Source organism: Lepus europaeus, chromosome 23 (genome assembly GCF_033115175.1).
Source record: "Lepus europaeus isolate LE1 chromosome 23, mLepTim1.pri, whole genome shotgun sequence".
NCBI lineage: Eukaryota > Metazoa > Chordata > Mammalia > Lagomorpha > Leporidae > Lepus > Lepus europaeus.
Window position 1 is genome coordinate 9,825,169 of NC_084849.1, and position 16,714 is coordinate 9,841,882.

Sequence of the window (16,714 nt, forward strand, 5' to 3'; positions counted from 1 at the left end):
GTTGTACATATGTATGTGTGTTGTGCACGTGTGTATGTATTTGTATATGTGTCTGGTGTGCATGTGTGATGTGTATATATGAATACATGTGTATGTATTTATGTGTGTTGTGCATTGTGTATGTATTGCTATTGCAGGTGTATGTGTGTTTTACACGTGTGTGTGGGTTTTTGTGTTGTGCATGTGTGTTGTACATGTGTGATGTGTGTTTTACATGTTTGTGGTGTGTTACATGCGTGTTGTGAGTGTGTGATGTGTTACATGTGTGTTGTATGTCTGTGTGTGTGTGTTGTACATGTGTGTGGTGTACGTGTGTGTGTGTGGTGTTGTGTGTTCAGGGCTGAGGAGGTGGTGAGTGTGGGAGCGCCGAGTTGCACGTGGAGCCGCCGCAGGTGTGAAGGAGTGAGCTCACGCGTGCGTCAGTGTGGGAGCCGTGACGACCCCGTGCTGAGTTGTGGATGAACGAGTGAGCCCGACGGATGGACCGGGCCCTGGGCGGGGCGGGGCGGGGCGGGCCTGCCAGCCCGGTTCCCTCCGCCCCGCGACCCGCGCCCACCTCTGCCCCCTCCCCTCCCCCGGGCGCGCAGGGACCATGCGGCCGGTGCGGCGCAACTTCTACGACCCGTCGTCGGCGCCGGGCAAGGGCATCGTGTGGGAGTGGGAGAGCGACGGCGGCGCGTGGACGGCCTACGACATGGACATCTGCATCACCATCCAGAACGCCTACGAGAAGCAGCACCCGTGGCTCGACCTCTCGTCGCTCGGCTTCTGCTACCTCATCTACTTCAACAGCATGTCCCAGATGAACCGCCAGACGCGCCGCCGCCGCCGCCTGCGCCGCCGCCTCGACCTGGCCTACCCGCTCACCGTCGGCTCCATCCCCAAGTCGCAGTCGTGGCCCGTGGGCGCCAGCTCGGGCCAGCCCTGCTCGTGCCAGCAGTGCCTGCTGGTCAACAGCACGCGCGCCGCCTCCAACGCCATCCTGGCCTCGCAGCGCCGCAAGGCGCCCCCAGCGCCCCCAGCGCCCCCGCCGCCGCCGCCGCCGCCCGGAGGGCCTCCAGGCGCGCTCGCCGTGCGCCCCAGCGCCACCTTCGCGGGCGCCGCACTCTGGGCCGCGCCCGCCACCGGGCCCGCCGAGCCCGCCCCGCAGCCCGCGGGCCCGCAGCGCAGCCCGAGCGCCCCCAGCGGTGCACCTGCTCCGGGGCAGAACAACCTCAACCGGCCAGGGCCCCAGCGCTCCAGCGGCGTGAGCGCGCGCGCCTCCATCCCGCCGGGGTAAGACGGGGCCCCGGGGGGAGGGGCTCGCTGTGGCTCGGGCAGGAGTGGAGAACCACACCATGAGTGACGTGACGCATCTGTCACGCTTCTCCCGAGGGCCTTGTCCCCACTTGCACAGTGCTGGGCACCTGGCCTCCCCAGGACCCCACAAGGAACAAGAGGTGAGGCCCTCCCCCCAGCGACCCACCTGTTCCTTGTTTATTATTTGCTGAACTCCACCTGCACCTCCCGGAGTTCCCCGCTAACTATTCTACCTGCCCGTACCACAGATGGGGTGACTGAGGCTGGGAGAGGGTCGCCCAGGGGCAGTGCCGGGGCTGGAGCCAGGCCCTGGGGTCGCCCGCACCTGCTCCTAGCCAAGCCCCACCCTGTGGCGGCTGGAGCAAGCCCTGGCCACAGTGCACAGGATTCCTCTGCGGGCTGCACCTGAAATACCGCCATGATTTGGGTTAACATTGCAGCTTTCAGCCGAGGACTCGTGGGACTCCTGGTGTGACCTGGAGTGGAGGCTGGCGGGGCAGGAGGAGGAGGAGTGGAGAAGCCTGCAAACTCCCATCAGCCTCTCTGCCCTCGTTTGAACCCGAGCAGCCCGTCTGGGATCCCTTCTCTGAACTGGCTTTCCCAGCGGGCTTGCATTGGGGGTGGATGCAAGTCCTGCAGTCGGAAAACCTCGGGTTAAGGTGTCCCAGGCCCCAGGGTGGAGACCCAGCCGCTGTGGGCCACCCAGAGCCCTGGCTGTGTCCATCCGAGCAGAGGGCAAGGCCCTGAGGGTGTGAATGAGGGAGGAGCAGAGAGAGGACTGGGGTGGGGGTGGGGGCCAGGGTTCCCGGGAGCAGACAGGGGGCCCAGGCATTGAATGACCCTCAGAGACTATGTGTCCCCTGGGCCTTTGAGATCTGACTTCCTGGGTGCCAGTCCCCTCTCGGCCCCTTCTGAGTGGTGATATCTGGGGCCGGTCTGTCCCCTTTGTCCAGCCTCAGTTTCCCCATCTGTCAGATGGGGACAGGGCTCCCTACGGTGTGGCAATGGTGTTGGGGCTCCTTTTGTTATCCAGGAGGAAGGACTGGGAGGGGGAGCTGGAATTTTCCATGGGAAGAGTTTGAGCCACCTGCTGGCCTCGCCCTTCCCTTCCCCTCCCCCTACGGGTCAGCCCTCTCAGAGGATTGGGCCATGGGGACAGAGATGCGCCCGCCCGGGTGACCCCAGCCTCGGGCAGGTCCAGAGCCAACAGAGAGGAGACCTGAGGGGGCCCGGGGAGGCTTCCACAGAAGCCATGGCCAAAGCCATGGCTGGGACTCCCTGCCAGGTGCTCTCAAGGGCTGTAGCGCTGGGGGGGGAGGGGGGGCTCCACCACCCTATTCCAGAAGGGGCTGGGGCCCAGGGTGACAAGAGAGGGTATCAGAGAAGAGCCAGGAAGGCCCTGGAGACCTCTCTGGGCAGTAATGGCGTGATCCACTAGTGGGCAGGAAACCAGGAGGTGGAGGCTGGAATTTATACAGTGGAATACACTGGGATAGAGTAGGGCAGGATAGGATAGGATAGGATAGGATAGGATAGGATAGAATAATCCTAGTGACTTTAAGAATTATGCTTAACAGGCTGCCAGGTGAAATGATTTTTTTCTTTTTAGTGTTTATTCATTTGTTTGAAAGAGACAGGAAGAGACAGACACAGAGAGAAAATTTTCCATCCGCTGGCTCACTCCCCAGATCCCGCAATGGCTGGGGCTGGGCCGGTCCAGAGCCAGGAGCCAGGAGCTTCTCCCGGGTCTCCCACATGGGTGCAGGGGCCCAGGCACTTGGGCCATCTTCCACAGTTTTCCCAGGTGCTGGGAGCTGGTTTGGAAGTGGAGCAGCTGCGTCTCAAATTGGTGCCCAAACGGGATGCTGGCATCACGGGTGGTGGCTTTATCCACTGCGCCACCACGCCGGCCCCGTGGGATGAACTTAGTCACCCAGGAAACGTTTGAAAGGCACTGGGAGCACCTTGCCTTGCCCGGTGTTAATTCTCCCCCGTGTGCCCATGTGGATGTGTGTTCGCTGAGCTGAGACAGCGGAGGTCACAGCTGGATGGGGATACAGTGGAGGAGTAAGTGACCCTGGAGAGAGGGGCGTGCTGGGGAGCTGGCGGCCCAGGGTGGCCCAGAGGGGCGGTGGTCAGGGAGGTCCCCTCGGAGGAGGTGGCCTGATGTGGAGAAAGGCTGACCCCGGCAGAGGGGATGGCCTGTGCACCACCCAGGGGCTCCTGGGGCCTGACCCGTTCAGGAAAGGCTGGGGTGTGAGGGGCCGGCCAGAGGGGAGGGGCACCCCAGGCAGGGCCCTGCACCCACAGAGGGCTGGCGGCAGGCCTGAATCCCGAAGGTTCTGGAGCGCACACAGGGAACAAAGGGGCTGAGACGTGTTCCCAAGTAGGGGCGCAAGGCGAGACTGCAGGGCGTCACGGGACCTGCGGCGGTAGGGAGCTGTAGAGTGTGCCGGAGCCTGGCTGGCTGTAGGGAGGAGAAAGGTTTCTCCTTGGAGGGGCTGGTCATGAACAGGTTCTCCCCAGCTGTGTGCCCCACCTATCATTCCTCCTCCCTCTTCCCCTCCCCCTCCCCAGCTTATGCATTGCCCTGGAAATCAGGAGATGGGGGGGCTGACAAGGGCCCCCCACCCCTCCCCAGCCACACAGACCTCCCCTGTCCCACCCCAGCCTCAAAGCCCCTGTCGGAGTCCTCCTGACCTCCATCTCCAAGGAGCCCCGAGATTGAGGGGGCAGGACCAGGTAAGGGGAGTGGGGGCAGCAGACCCTGGTTCCCCCTGATCAGAGCTTCCCGTTGCCAAGGCAACCATGGCCTGTGCAGGAAACGAGACCGGGTTTCCAAGCAGCCAGGCGGCCAGGCCTCCCCACCCGACCCGGCCCCAGGCCCCCTCGGGCCCCCTCGGGCCCTTCCCCGCTCTCTGCTGTGTTTGGATTCCGCTGAGTCTGCTTGGGCTGTCCCGGCCGAGCCGCTTCAACAACACAGGTGTGTCCTCTCTCCGTGCTGGAGACCGCCAGCCCAGGGTTGAGGTGGGGGCAGGGCTGGGCCTCTGAGGTCTCTCTAGGCACAGACAGCCCCTCGCCCAGGGTCTCCCCCTAACCCCCCCTGCCCTCCAGGCCCTCGCAGCCTCCTCGCCCAACCTGGGAAGACTGCCCCTGAGCACAGGGTGTTCTGAGGCCGGGGCAGGGCACGGGGCACAGGCTCCGGGGTGCCTCCTCCTCTCTCTGGCCTGGCTCTGTCTCTCCCATCTCCTGTATCTCCCCCTCCCTCTCTATCTCTCCCTCTGTCTCCCTGTCTGTCTGGGTCTCCCCGTCTCTGTCTCTCCCAGTCTCTCTCTCCCTCCCTCTCTCCCTCCCTCCCTGTCTCTCCCTCTCCATTTCTCCCTCTGTCTCTCTCTCTCTCCCCCTCTCCATCTCTCCCTCTCTCTGTCTCTCCCAGTCTCCCTGTCTCTCTCTTTCTCTCCCTCCCCATCTCTCCGTCTCTCCGCTGTCTGGGTCTCCCTCTCCCCCCCCCCCCCCCCGTTGCAGTCTCTTGCTAGCTCTTGCTCCCTTCCCCCCTTCCCCCCACCCCGCTGGACTCAGACAGACCCAGACTCAGGCCTCTCCTGGTGGTTTAGCCTCCCTGGCCTCAGTTTCCCCGTCTTCTGGATGGAGTTCAGACCATGCCTCTCCTGCATACGGGCTCTGTGGGGTTGGCAGGTGCAGGAGACCCAGGACTCAGAAGTTCTCCCCGCCGCCCTGGAGGGGGGGCAGGAGGGAGGCCCAGAGAGGGGATGAACCTGCTCAGGGTCACACAGCCAGTGGGGCCCTGCTGGCAGCCTGGGCCTGGGCCACACGTGGGCTGGGGCAGATCCGTCCAGCCTCGGGTGAGGTCAGCGGCCAGCTCTTTGGCAGCCAGCTGTGGGGCAGAGGAGTCGGACTCCAGGCTTCTACTCCCTGTGCTGGGGCTGCTCCTGTCTGTTGAGCGCTCACGATGGCCAGGGTCCAGTCTCCTCCCCACAGAAACCCAGGGTCCTGCTGGCCCCATTTTTCTCCAGGGAGGAAACTGGGGTTCTAGAAGGCTTTTCAGGGTCATGCAGTTGGGTTTGTGATTTGAAAACCCAAGCTGTCTGGGGCTTTGGGGGTACCCCATGCCCTACGTGCTGTGCTATTTAAGACCCTAGTCCTGGAGGCCCCAGCCAGTGGCCACTGCACTACAGACTGAGTTTGGGCATGGCTCCAGCACCCCCATTTGCTGTGTTACCCCAGCTGAGCTGGTCACCCTCTCTGGTCTGTGCACTGGGGCTGGCAGCACAGGCTGATGTCCAGCGTGAGGCCAGATGTCCAAGTGCCTGCATTTTCCAGCCTGCACCCCCACCCCCACCCATCACTGTCAGACTCGTGTGGCGTTGCCAACCCGGCGGGCGCCAAGGAAATGCCATTCACGGTGTCTTATCTTTGGCTTCCAGTCGCTCCTGAGAACCGGTTCCTGTCGAAGGGCCCACAGGGTTCCTCCTCTGCCAATGGCTTGTTTGTTTCCCTCAGCCTCTGCCCGGGCTGCCTGCTGCTTCCCTACTGGTTGGCAGGCTCGCTGCCTGCGTTGGGAGCCTGAAGCCTTGGCCGCCCTCCGTCCCTGGGTTTCCTTTTCTTTGCAATCAAACAGGCTGTCCTTGTCCTGTTGGAGCTCACGTCTGGAGGGAGACAGACAGTAAACCAGCTAAAGAAATGCTAGAATGTGGTGAGGAGACATAACGTACAGAGAAGTCTAGAAGGGGAAAAAAAAAAAAAAACCAGTGGAGCGGCGAGGGATGTAATTCTGTAAGTAAAGAGGTCAGGACCGACTCGCCGAGAAGGTAAACGTTGAGCAAAGACAGAAGGAGGCTGAGAAGCAAGTCTGGCAGAGGACTGGGCGAGCATTCCAGACAGCAGGGACAGCTGGTGCAAAGGCCCTGGGGCAGGAGCAGGTCTGGTGTGTTGGAGCCGGCCAGAGTGGCGCCAGAGGCTAGAGGGGCTGCTGTGAGAGAGGAAGTCAGAGACAAAAACAGGTCAGCTCGCATGGGGCTGTGGTCTTGTGGGGAGGCTGCGGGGAGACGGCAGGCAGTGGACCTCATGGTGCTGAGCGGTTTTGTGTCCTTGTTGTAACATCACAATGATTTGTTTTTACTGCAGAGCCCACTCTCTGGTTCTCTCATGGGCGCTGCAGCCAAATGTGGGACACAGCCGAGGTGCACGGCGAGGGGAGGGCTCGCCCGGCCCCCGCCCCCGCCCCCTGGCCCGTGCTCCGGGACTGTCACCACCATCACACCCCACCACAGGGTCAGACCAAACATATCTCCTTCCCCCCACCCCCAAGCACTTCCTGCCCAGCTCCCTGGGAGGCCAAACCACACACCCCAGTGCACGTGGCTGCCCCAGGCCGTGGGAACGGAGGCCCTGCCCTGCCCTCACGTCTCCTACCTGGGCTTCCCCTGGCCTAGCGAGCGCTGGGCAGGCTGGGAGGGGGAGGGGGCGGGAGAGGGACTCGGAGCCCCAGGTCTCTGGGAAAATCTGAGCCCCAAATGCCGAGTGTTCCTCAAAACGTCTCTCTGGGAGGGCGAGGGTGAGCAGCCCCATTTGACAGAGGAGTAAACTGAGGCTGCCAAAACTCAGAGGCTTGGAGCGAGGGAGGGGAGAGGGAGCCACGTCCCCAGAGAGCAGCCGGCTTGCCGCTGAGACAGTCTTCCAGTGTTCCAATTTCTACGCAGGGGGCTGGGCCCAGGCTGGGTGCCCTGGCACTGGGGGAGGGGCGCAGGTGGCAGGAGCAGGCCCAGGCCCTGGCAGGAGCTTCTAGGAGGAGCAGAGGGGGGCGTGGAGCCCCCAGAGCACCCTTCCCCTTCTTCCGCTGTCTGCCCCTCATCACCGACTTGGACCCAGTAGCTGTCTGAGCTGCCCAGGGAGCTGCTGGCTCAGTGCCGGGTATCCTGAGGGGGTTGGAGGCCAGTCTGGGGACCTGGAAGTTGTCATCAGAGATGGTGACAAGTGGGGGTCAGGAGAGGAGCAGGGAGGCCAGAAGCAGACAGGGGTGGAGGCTCCACTGGCCTGCGGGGAGCGCCAGGTGGCTTCCTGTGTCCCTGGAGGCCCTGTGATGGACAGAGGGGCCACCAGAGCAGGCAGATGTCCCCTGTGTAGCCCCGACCCAGCCTGCCCAGGGCGGGGCCAGCTCCAGGGTCCAGGTGCTTCAGCCCCTTGGAGGGCACAGAGGGCTCCACAGAGCACCCAGCAGGGACAGCCCTGGCCTCTGACTCGGAAATTCCAGGACCCGGTCATTGCCGGCTGCTCCACTACCCTGCTGGGTGACCTCTGTGAAGTCACTTCCCCTCTCTGGATACCGTCATCTGCTATCGCCTGTAAAATAAATGACAAGCAGATGTCCTCCCTGGGCCCTCTCTGCTCCAGCGGTAGTGACTTCCTGGAGCACCGTGCGGAGGGGGATTCTGAAGCTGTAGCATGGCTTAGTAAGGAGAACTGGGATTGATTGGTGATGTCTGCCACTGGCACTAGCTAGGCAGGAATTGTGTGCATGCCATGGATTTAGCATCCCTGCTCCAACCTCGTCTGTGCAGCAATGGTTTGGACTTAGATGGCCTGCTGTTTCCCAGGACCCAGGTGCCCTTGAGCTGACTGGAGAGCTGGTACCTGTGTCCTGTCTGGCACCGCTCACTGAGCATGCATTCCTCACGGTGCTGTCCTGTGCTCGTGCTCACGGAGCGGGGCCTCCCCTGTCCACTGCTGCCAGAAGCGCACAGTCTGATGGCAGAGACAGGCATGGAAACGCACGACTAGAAAGCGGGAAAGGCCTGGCTCCTCGAGAAAACTGGAGCCAGCGGCTTGGGGACTACAAGAGGGCGTGGCTAAGAATTCACTTAAGGTAGTCCAGGAGAGGCGTGCTGCGAAGGGACCTCCAAGCCTGTACTGAAGGGGTGGGTGTGAGTGCACGGTCGGTGTGGGAGCATGGTCAGCGTGAGTGCACAGTCAGTGTGGTCAGTGTGAGTGCACGGTCAGTGTGGTCAGTGTGAGTGCACGGTCAGTGTGAGTGCACGGTCAGTGTGGTCAGCGTGGGTGCATGGTCAGTGTGGTCAGCGTGGGTGCACGGTCAGTGTGGTCAGCGTGAGTGCACGGTCAGTGTGGCCAGTGTGGGTGCACGGTCAGTGTGGTCAGTGTGAGTGCACAGTCAGTGTGGTCAGTGTGGGTGCATGGTCAGTGTGGTCAGCGTGGATGCACGGTCAGTGTGGTCAGTGTGAGTGCACGGTCAGTGTGGTCAGCGTGGGTGCACGGTCAGTGTGGTCAGTGTGAGTGCACGGTCAGTGTGGTCAGTGTGAGTGCACGGTCAGTGTGAGTGCACGGTCAGTGTGGTCAGCGTGGGTGCATGGTCAGTGTGGTCAGCGTGAGTGCATGGTCAGTGTGGTCAGCGTGGGTGCACGGTCAGTGTGGTCAGCGTGAGTGCACGGTCAGTGTGGCCAGTGTGGGTGCACGGTCAGTGTGGTCAGTGTGAGTGCACGGTCAGTGTGGTCAGTGTGGGTGCATGGTCAGTGTGGTCAGCATGGATGCACGGTCAGTGTGGTCAGTGTGAGTGCACGGTCAGTGTGGTCAGCGTGGGTGCACGGTGAGTGTGGTCAGTGTGAGTGCACGGTCAGTGTGGTCAGTGTGGGTGCATGGTCAGTGTGGTCAGCGTGGGTGCACGGTCAGTGTGGTCAGTGTGAGTGCATGGTCAGTGTGGTCAGCGTGAGTGCACGGTCAGTGTGGTCAGTGTGAGTGCACGGTCAGTGTGGTCAGTGTGGGTGCATGGTCAGTGTGGTCAGTGTGAGTGCACGGTCAGTGTGGTCAGTGTGAGTGCATGGTCAGCGTGAGTGCACAGTCAGTGTGGTCAGTGTGGGTGCATGGTCAGTGTGGTCAGCGTGAGTGCACGGTCAGTGTGGTCAGTGTGGGTGCATGGTCAGTGTGGTCAGTGTGGGTGCATGGTCAGTGTGGTCAGTGTGAGTGCACGGTCAGTGTGGTCAGTGTGAGTGCATGGTCAGCGTGAGTGCACGGTCAGTGTGGTCAGTGTGGGTGCATGGTCAGTGTGGTCAGCGTGAGTGCACGGTCAGTGTGGTCAGCGTGGATGCATGGTCAGTGTGGTCAGTGTGAGTGCACGGTCAGTGTGGTCAGCGTGGGTGCACGGTCAGTGTGGTCAGCGTGAGTGCACGGTCAGTGTGGTCAGTGTGGGTGCACGGTCAGTGTGGTCAGCGTGAGTGCACGGTCAGTGTGGTCAGCGTGGGTGCACGGTCAGTGTGGTCAGCGTGGGTGCACGGTCAGTGTGGTCAGCGTGGGTGCACGGTCAGTCTGGTCAGTGTAGGTGCATGGTCAGTGTGGTCAGTGTGGGTGCACGGTCAGTGTGGTCAGCGTGAGTGCACGGTCAGTGTGAGTGCACAGTCAGTGTGGTCAGCATGAGTGCACGGTCAGTGTGGTCAGCGTGAGTGCACAGTCAGTGTGGTCAGCGTGAGTGCACAGTCAGTGTGGTCAGTGTGGGTGCACGGTCAGTGTGGTCAGTGTGGGTGCACGGTCAGTGTGGTCAGTGTGAGTGCATGGTCAGTGTGGTCAGTGTGGGTGCATGGTCAGTGCGAGTGCACAGTCAGTGTGGTCAGTGTGAGTGCACGGTCAGTGTGGTCAGTGTGAGTGCACGGTCAGTGTGGTCAGTGTGAGTGCATGGTCAGTGTGGTCAGCATGAGTGCACGGTCAGTGTGAGTGCACGGTCAGTGTGAGTGCATGGTCAGTGTGGTCAGCATGAGTGCATGGTCAGTGTGGTCAGTGTGAGTGTGTGGTCAGTTGAGCAGGCAGGGGAACAGAGGGCAAAGGCACTCAGACAAAACAGAGCAGGGATCAGTGTGAGGAACGGCAAGTAAGCAAATCTCCCTGCGCCGTCTGTGGACATGGGCGTGCAGCCAGGGCAGGTGCAAACTGTGAACCAGCCTTGTCCTGCTCTCCCGGACAAATCCTGGGAGACCTTTCTTTCTCGGGCAGAGCGTCCTGCCTTCGCCTCTCAGCCACGCTGAGAATTTGCCTTAGTGGAGCGTTCTCCAAAACCGTGCCCGAATTGCTGCCTCGAGGTGGACAGGGCGTAGCTGAGAGCTCCCCTTCGCACGCTCACCTTGGAGCCAACGTTGGCAAAGAGCTACCAGCACAAGAGCTGCGGAGCATGTTCGCTTCGAGCCCACTTCAGGGTGTGCGCGCGCAAGGTTCCGGGCTTCGTGTGCCCACAGCATCCCCACTCTGCCCCTCCCTCCCTCCCCCCTCCCTCCCTACAGCAGGTTTTTGCTGAACACCTGCTGGCTGCCAGGTCCTGGTGTTGAGGCCGGGCAGGCAAGGAGGGTCTCTGGTGAGGTGGCGTCTCTGCAGGGACCTGAGCGAGCCATCACTCAGGATCTGGACGGGGCGAGGGTGAGGGGAGCCTTTCCGAGAGGAGACTGTGCTGGCCTGTGGGAGGGGTGCAGGTGTGTCTGGAGGGCCAGGCCAGACCATACGGTGCCTGGTCTTGTTTGAAGACATTCTAATGCTATTTGAAAAGTTCAGTGAGATAAGGACAAAGACAGGGGTGTCTATAAAGTGAAGTGGGGGGAAGTTTGAGCCCAGATCTCTGTTAAGTGAGGGAGCAGGAAGGGGATCCGCAAGTGCAAAGGCCCTGGGGTGCAAGTGTGCCTGGCATGGGGAGGGGGAGGAACAGCAGGGACACCAGGGTGGATGGAGGGGAGGGGGCCAGGGGTGAGTACACAAGAAACAAGGTTCAGCGGGTAGGCAGAGGCCAGGTTAGGAGGTCAGAGCAAGGTGGGTGTGGCAGGGGCCCTGAGAGCAGAGGACAGACAGGCTTAGACACAGGGTTAGACAAGGCAGCCTGACAGCGGGGCCCGTCCCTGCCTGGGACAAGCCAGACCTGATTTCCAAGGGGCCCCAAGAAGGCAGAGGGAGGGGCGAAGGCTGCCCCATGGGCAGCAGGCTTAGTCCGGGGCAGGAGGATGTTCTCAACCACTCAGAGGAAGCAGCCTGGCCCACATCAAAAGGGGCCCCGGGCGGCTCCCACGCTCAGCGCCGTGGGAACCCTGCTCCCCCAGCTTCTCGCAGGGCCCTGTCCCTCGGGGCTGGCCCCCTGCTTGCTGGTGGGCAAACAGAGAACAGTGCCTCCATCACGCCCCACCCACAGCCCTCCTCCTGCCGACTTCGGTAACCCAGGGCTCTGTGGTTTTTAAGTGCCTGGAACCTTAGGCAACTGAGACCTGAAACCCTGCTTCCCTGGGTGCCTCTGCCTAAACCCCAGGCTAAAGGCTCAGCAAGACCAAGGGCATCAGCTGGACCAGATCTAGGATGCATATAGACCAAGCGAAGCAAACTGGCTTCCCTGGAGGATAGAGGCTGCCTGGAGAGCTGTGTGGAGGAGTCTGCTCAGCCTGAGAGAGTGCTGTGATGGATTGGTGATGTCTGCCATGGGTAGGAGACAAGAGAGTAACAGCATGCGTGCCTTGCACTTCACAGAGAGTCCTGCAGAGAGGGAAGGAGTTTTTGGTCTCATGAGACAGAAAAGAAAAAAGAGGAGTGGGTGGGGGAGACCTAGATAGGTGAGGACCTCAGAGTGTGTCCACCCCAGAGGTGTTTGAAGGACAGGCAGAGAAGCAGAGACGCTTGAGGTCTAAGGGGGGGAATGAAGTCAGATGGGGACACCCCCCCCCGGGAGGTCCTGGAGGAGTGTGAGAGATGATGAGCAGCGTCCACTCAGCCCTCCCCGCCCCCGGCTTCCAGAAGCCGAAAGCCAAGGCACCTGCACTCTCCACTGAACTTGATGTGCTGTCCCCAGCACAAATGGGAGAACTGAGAGCCAGCAGGTCCATGGACCAGGTCCCAGGGGACCCAGTGCACCTGCCTTCCTGAGCTGTGATCAGGTGGCTGGGGGCCACCCAGCACCTCCTCCCAGGGCTCGCCGCCGAAGCCTGCCCCCTGACAGCCCCTGGAGGTGTCTGAAGAAGGTTTCCTGGCCCATCTGGTGTGAGCAGCCAGAGTGGAGGGGCTGTGTGCAGTGCACATGTGTGTGCGCAGTGCACGTGTGCAAAGTGTGGGTCTCCTGGGCCCAGTGTCTGGGTTCCTGTGCACACGGGTTCCCCTGTGTGGCGTGAGTCAGTGTGTGCAAACGTGTCCCCGCGTGCAGTGGGATGCAGCATGTCCAGGCATCCCCGTGTGCAGAAGGCAGGTCCCTTTGCAGGCCTCAGGGTGCTGGGTGCTCGTGCTGAGGGCCTGTCCCCAGAGTTGCACCTGCTCACCTGCAGTGCCGTGTGCCTGGGGCCAGCCTTCCGTCCAGCTGAGTGTCCCGCTGTGTTTCAGTGTATCTATCTCTGGTTGTGGCATTTTCTGTGTGTGTGTGGGGGGGTGTTCCCTGGAGTGTGCGTGGTGTGTTCCTCCAGTGTTGGGGTGTCTGCACTTGTATGCGGGTGCCTGTATCTGTCACGTGTTGGAGGGCATTTGCATGTCTCTCTGTACAGGTATGTGTAATGTATTCCTTGGGGTGCCCTCCCCAGAGCCCTAGGTGAGGAGCGCTAGCCCCACATTAGGGGAGGGGACGGAGCAGGAGGAGGCTAGCTGTCTGCTCAGGGCTTCGCTGGGGAGGTTCCCCGTGCGGAAGGTTAACTGTGAGGATGATGATGGTTGAAGCTTCCGGGCCTGTGCTTGGGCCTTGCCAGGTGCGGGATTTCGCGGACCCTCACGGCAAACAGTGGAGTGGACAGTGGAGGGTAGGGTCGCATCCCGCAGGATTTGCCGTCGGGGGAGGGGACAACACCTTCATCTCGGGGACCACAAGGAGGCAAAGGGCTAGTACCTAGAAAACCTAGATTGCCCACCGCCCACGTACGTCCCGGGCGGGCCCTCAGCGAGCCCAGGGGTGCCGTTGGCGCCTCCCAGCCTGGTCCTCCCTGGAGCCCGTATGGGGCGCAGTGCTGCGGACCGCAGGGAAGACAGCGTCTGAGAGAGCTAGAGTAGCCCCGTCCGCAGTAGGGGCAACTCGGGGCCCTCACTAGGGAGGAGCCGGTTGAGGGGCGCAGAGGGAGCGCCAAGTCTCCCCGCGCACCCGGCCCCGCCACACCCTTGCGCCTAACGCACGTCAGGGCGGGAGTGGCGTCCGCGGGCGGTCAGTGTGCCAGCGCCCCCAGGTCTGCCAAGGAGGGCTGAGTCCAGCCGCGGCCTCTGCTTCTGCCCACAGGGTCCCCGCGCTCCCGGTGAAGAACTTGAACGGTACGGGGCCGGTGCACCCGGCGCTGGCAGGTGAGTCCCGCCCGGGGCGGGAAGGAAGGGCGGGGCCCGCGAGGAGGCAGCCCCGCCTCGGAGCTCCGTGGCCCCACCCCTTGACGAGCTGGTGGGCGGGGCCCTAAGGAAGCGCCCCCTACCACTGGCCCGCGACAGCAGGGATGGGCGGGGCCCGGGGCGGGGCCCTCGTGCGCAGGGCGGAGCTCCGGGCGCCACGCCCCCTGTGACGGCCGCCCTCGCCGCAGGCATGACCGGGATCCTGCTGTGCGCCGCGGGGCTGCCCGTGTGCCTGACGCGGGCGCCCAAGCCCATCCTGCACCCGCCGCCCGTGAGCAAGAGCGACGTGAAGCCGGTGCCCGGCGTGCCGGGCGTGTGCCGCAAGACCAAGAAGAAGCACCTCAGGAAGAGTAGGCCCCCAGCCCGCCGAGCCTAGACCTCCCCCCACCCCCCGCCCTCTGACCCTCGCCCCCGCCCTCTGACCCCGGCCCTGCCCCCCCAGCTGTGACGGCCGGACCCCGCCCTCTGACCCCCGCCCCTGCCTGACGCCGGCGCGTGTCCCCGCAGGCAAGAATCCCGAGGACGTGGTGCGCAGGTACATGGAGAAGGTCAAGAGCCCGCCCGACGAGGTGAGCGGCCCCCGCCGTCCCGGCCTCCCCGCGCGGGCCCTGCGAGCCCCGCGCCCACCACGTGTCCCCGCCCCGCAGGACTGCACCATCTGCATGGAGCGGCTGGTGACGGCCTCGGGCTACGAGGGCGTGCTGCGGCACAAGGGCGTGCGGCCGGAGCTCGTGGGCCGCCTGGGCCGCTGCGGCCACATGTACCACCTGCTGTGCCTCGTGGCCATGTACAGCAACGGCAACAAGGTGGGCGGGGCAGGGGCGGGGCGTGGGGGCGTGGGCGGGGCGCGACCTGCTGTAACTTGTGTCCAAGTACAGCAAAACAAGGTGGGCGGGCGGGGCGTGGGGGGCGCGGGGCGGGGAAGGGGCGGGGCGCGACCTGCTGTGCCTCGTGGCCATGTACAGCAACGACAAGGTGGGCGGGCGGGACGGGGGTGGGGCGTGGGGGGGCGGGGCGTGGGCTTGGGGACACGAGGCGGGGACACGGGGTGCGGGTCCCGGGCGCGCGCTCACCGCCGCCCCCCTCAGGACGGCAGCCTGCAGTGCCCCACGTGCAAGGCCATCTACGGCGAGAAGACGGGCACGCAGCCGCCGGGGAAGATGGAGTTCCACCTCATCCCCCACTCGCTGCCGGGCTTCGCCGACACCCAGACCATCCGCATCGTCTACGACATCCCCACGGGCATCCAGGCGAGCCCCGCCCCCGCCCGCCCCCCACCCCCACCCGCCCCCACCCCTGCCCGCCGACCCAGCCCCTGACGCCGCTCCCCCCACAGGGCCCTGAGCACCCCAACCCCGGAAAGAAGTTCACAGCCAGAGGCTTCCCGCGCCACTGCTATCTGCCCAACAACGAGAAGGGGCGCAAGGTGGGTGCCGGCGACCCCTCCCCAGCCCGCGCGCCTGTCCTCTGCTCCCGTCCCCCACCTGGGCCCACTTCCCCAGCCCCCTGGGTCTAAGTCTTGAGCCCATTTTACAGATAAGGAGAGAGTCTGGGGCAGGTGGGCGGGTCTGCGTGCGCGCGGGCCACGCAGCAGGCTGTCCGGCACCCCAAGACACAGACACGGGCAGACGCCTGGGAGATGCTCTGGGGGCGGGGCCTAAGCCAGGGCGGGGCTCTCGGGGGCGGGGCTCGCGGGTGTGGGCGGGCCGAGGGCGGGGCCCTGAGCCCGGCGCCCCTCCCCAGGTCTTGCGGCTGCTCATCACCGCCTGGGAGCGCCGGCTCATCTTCACCATCGGCACGTCCAACACCACGGGCGAGTCGGACACCGTGGTGTGGAACGAGATCCACCACAAGACCGAGTTCGGCTCCAACCTCACGGGCCACGGCTACCCGGACGCTAGCTACCTGGACAACGTGCTGGCCGAGCTGACGGCCCAGGGCGTGTCGGAGGCTGCCGCCAAGGCCTGAGGCCCCAGGCGGCCTGCCTGCCCTCCTGCTTCGCCCCCGGCCCGGCTCAGGGCGGGGGAGCAGCCTGCAGAAGCCGTAGGAACGCTCATGACGCGCGGGGACACGCGGGGACGGCAGGGGAGGTCGGGCCGCAGAGAGTTCCAGAAGCCACAGCAACCTCCCTGCTGGGGGGACAGCGTCCCACCCCCTCACACACGCGCACGCACACCCACGTGCCTCGATGGACCCCCAAGCTGGGGGCGAAGACAGACCCCCCCCGGATACCCAGGGGTTCTCATCTCTGTCCTGACTTGGCGCCTGCGTGGCTTCCCGGGAGGGAAACTGAGATTTGGGGAGCCCGGCCCATCCCTCCCCCCCAGCCACCTCCGCACGGCGGGGGGCGGGGCGAGGCCTCCTGCTGTGCACGTGTCTTCTTCTGTCTGGGACCCTGACTCCACTCCCATCACCAGGCCTTATTCCGCCCCAGGTAAGGGCACCTGCTCTCCCCCCCCACCCCCTCCTCCAGCCGCAGCGGCCAGAGGAGGGGCCCACTTTAGGCCAGAGCGGACGGCGAAGGGTCAACCTCCCTCTCCTTGGGAGTGGGCAGCGGGGTGGCTGATGGTCTGCGGCCAACCAGGGGCCTGTTGCCCCGGCAACTCACCAGCTCCGCCTCTGTCGATTGGCTGCCAAGATTTAAAGGGACGCCAGCGACTACTCTCTTGAAAACCTACCAGTCCCACTGTGGGCGGAGAAATAAATGGTCTTTCTCCTCCTCACCCTGTGTTTTCCTGCCGACGGAGGGTGGGGGTGAGGGGGCTGCTCCCGGGGTCCCCCAGCTGCGCCATCGCCATCGGGGTGGGCGTGGCTCCGGGCCCAGGGCCTCCAGGACAACAGGAAGGAGCCAGCGGTGCTGGGATTGGGTCGCCCAGACCTTAGAGCCCGGGGAAGGGTAGGGCCAGGATCCCCGGACCCGCAAGATTCGAATCTTAGCCTTTGCACCTGGCGACCCCTGCTGGCCGCACTGGGTATCGCTCCTTCCGCACCCGGCCAGGCAGCTAGCCTTGAGTTTCTCTCTCTTCAGTTACACAAAACCGGAAGAGGGTCCTTGGAGGCCCTTCCGGTTCTGCCAGTTGGTGTT

General features: G+C 63.8%; 1 protein-coding gene across 1 annotated transcript in view; it reads left to right on the plus strand.

Moving 5' to 3' along the window:
• Nucleotides 1–16,301, plus strand: part of DTX1 (deltex E3 ubiquitin ligase 1) — a 32,028-nt gene extending 15,727 nt beyond the window's left edge. The window contains exons 2-9 of the mRNA XM_062182028.1: nucleotides 588–1,275; nucleotides 13,529–13,590; nucleotides 13,818–13,979; nucleotides 14,137–14,198; nucleotides 14,277–14,435; nucleotides 14,718–14,879; nucleotides 14,966–15,055; nucleotides 15,373–16,301. Of these exons, the coding sequence (XP_062038012.1) occupies nucleotides 588–1,275; nucleotides 13,529–13,590; nucleotides 13,818–13,979; nucleotides 14,137–14,198; nucleotides 14,277–14,435; nucleotides 14,718–14,879; nucleotides 14,966–15,055; nucleotides 15,373–15,597 (1,610 nt within the window). The 3' untranslated portion in view covers nucleotides 15,598–16,301. The remainder of the gene's footprint in view (nucleotides 1–587; nucleotides 1,276–13,528; nucleotides 13,591–13,817; nucleotides 13,980–14,136; nucleotides 14,199–14,276; nucleotides 14,436–14,717; nucleotides 14,880–14,965; nucleotides 15,056–15,372) is intronic.
• Nucleotides 16,302–16,714: the final 413 nt, after the last annotated feature.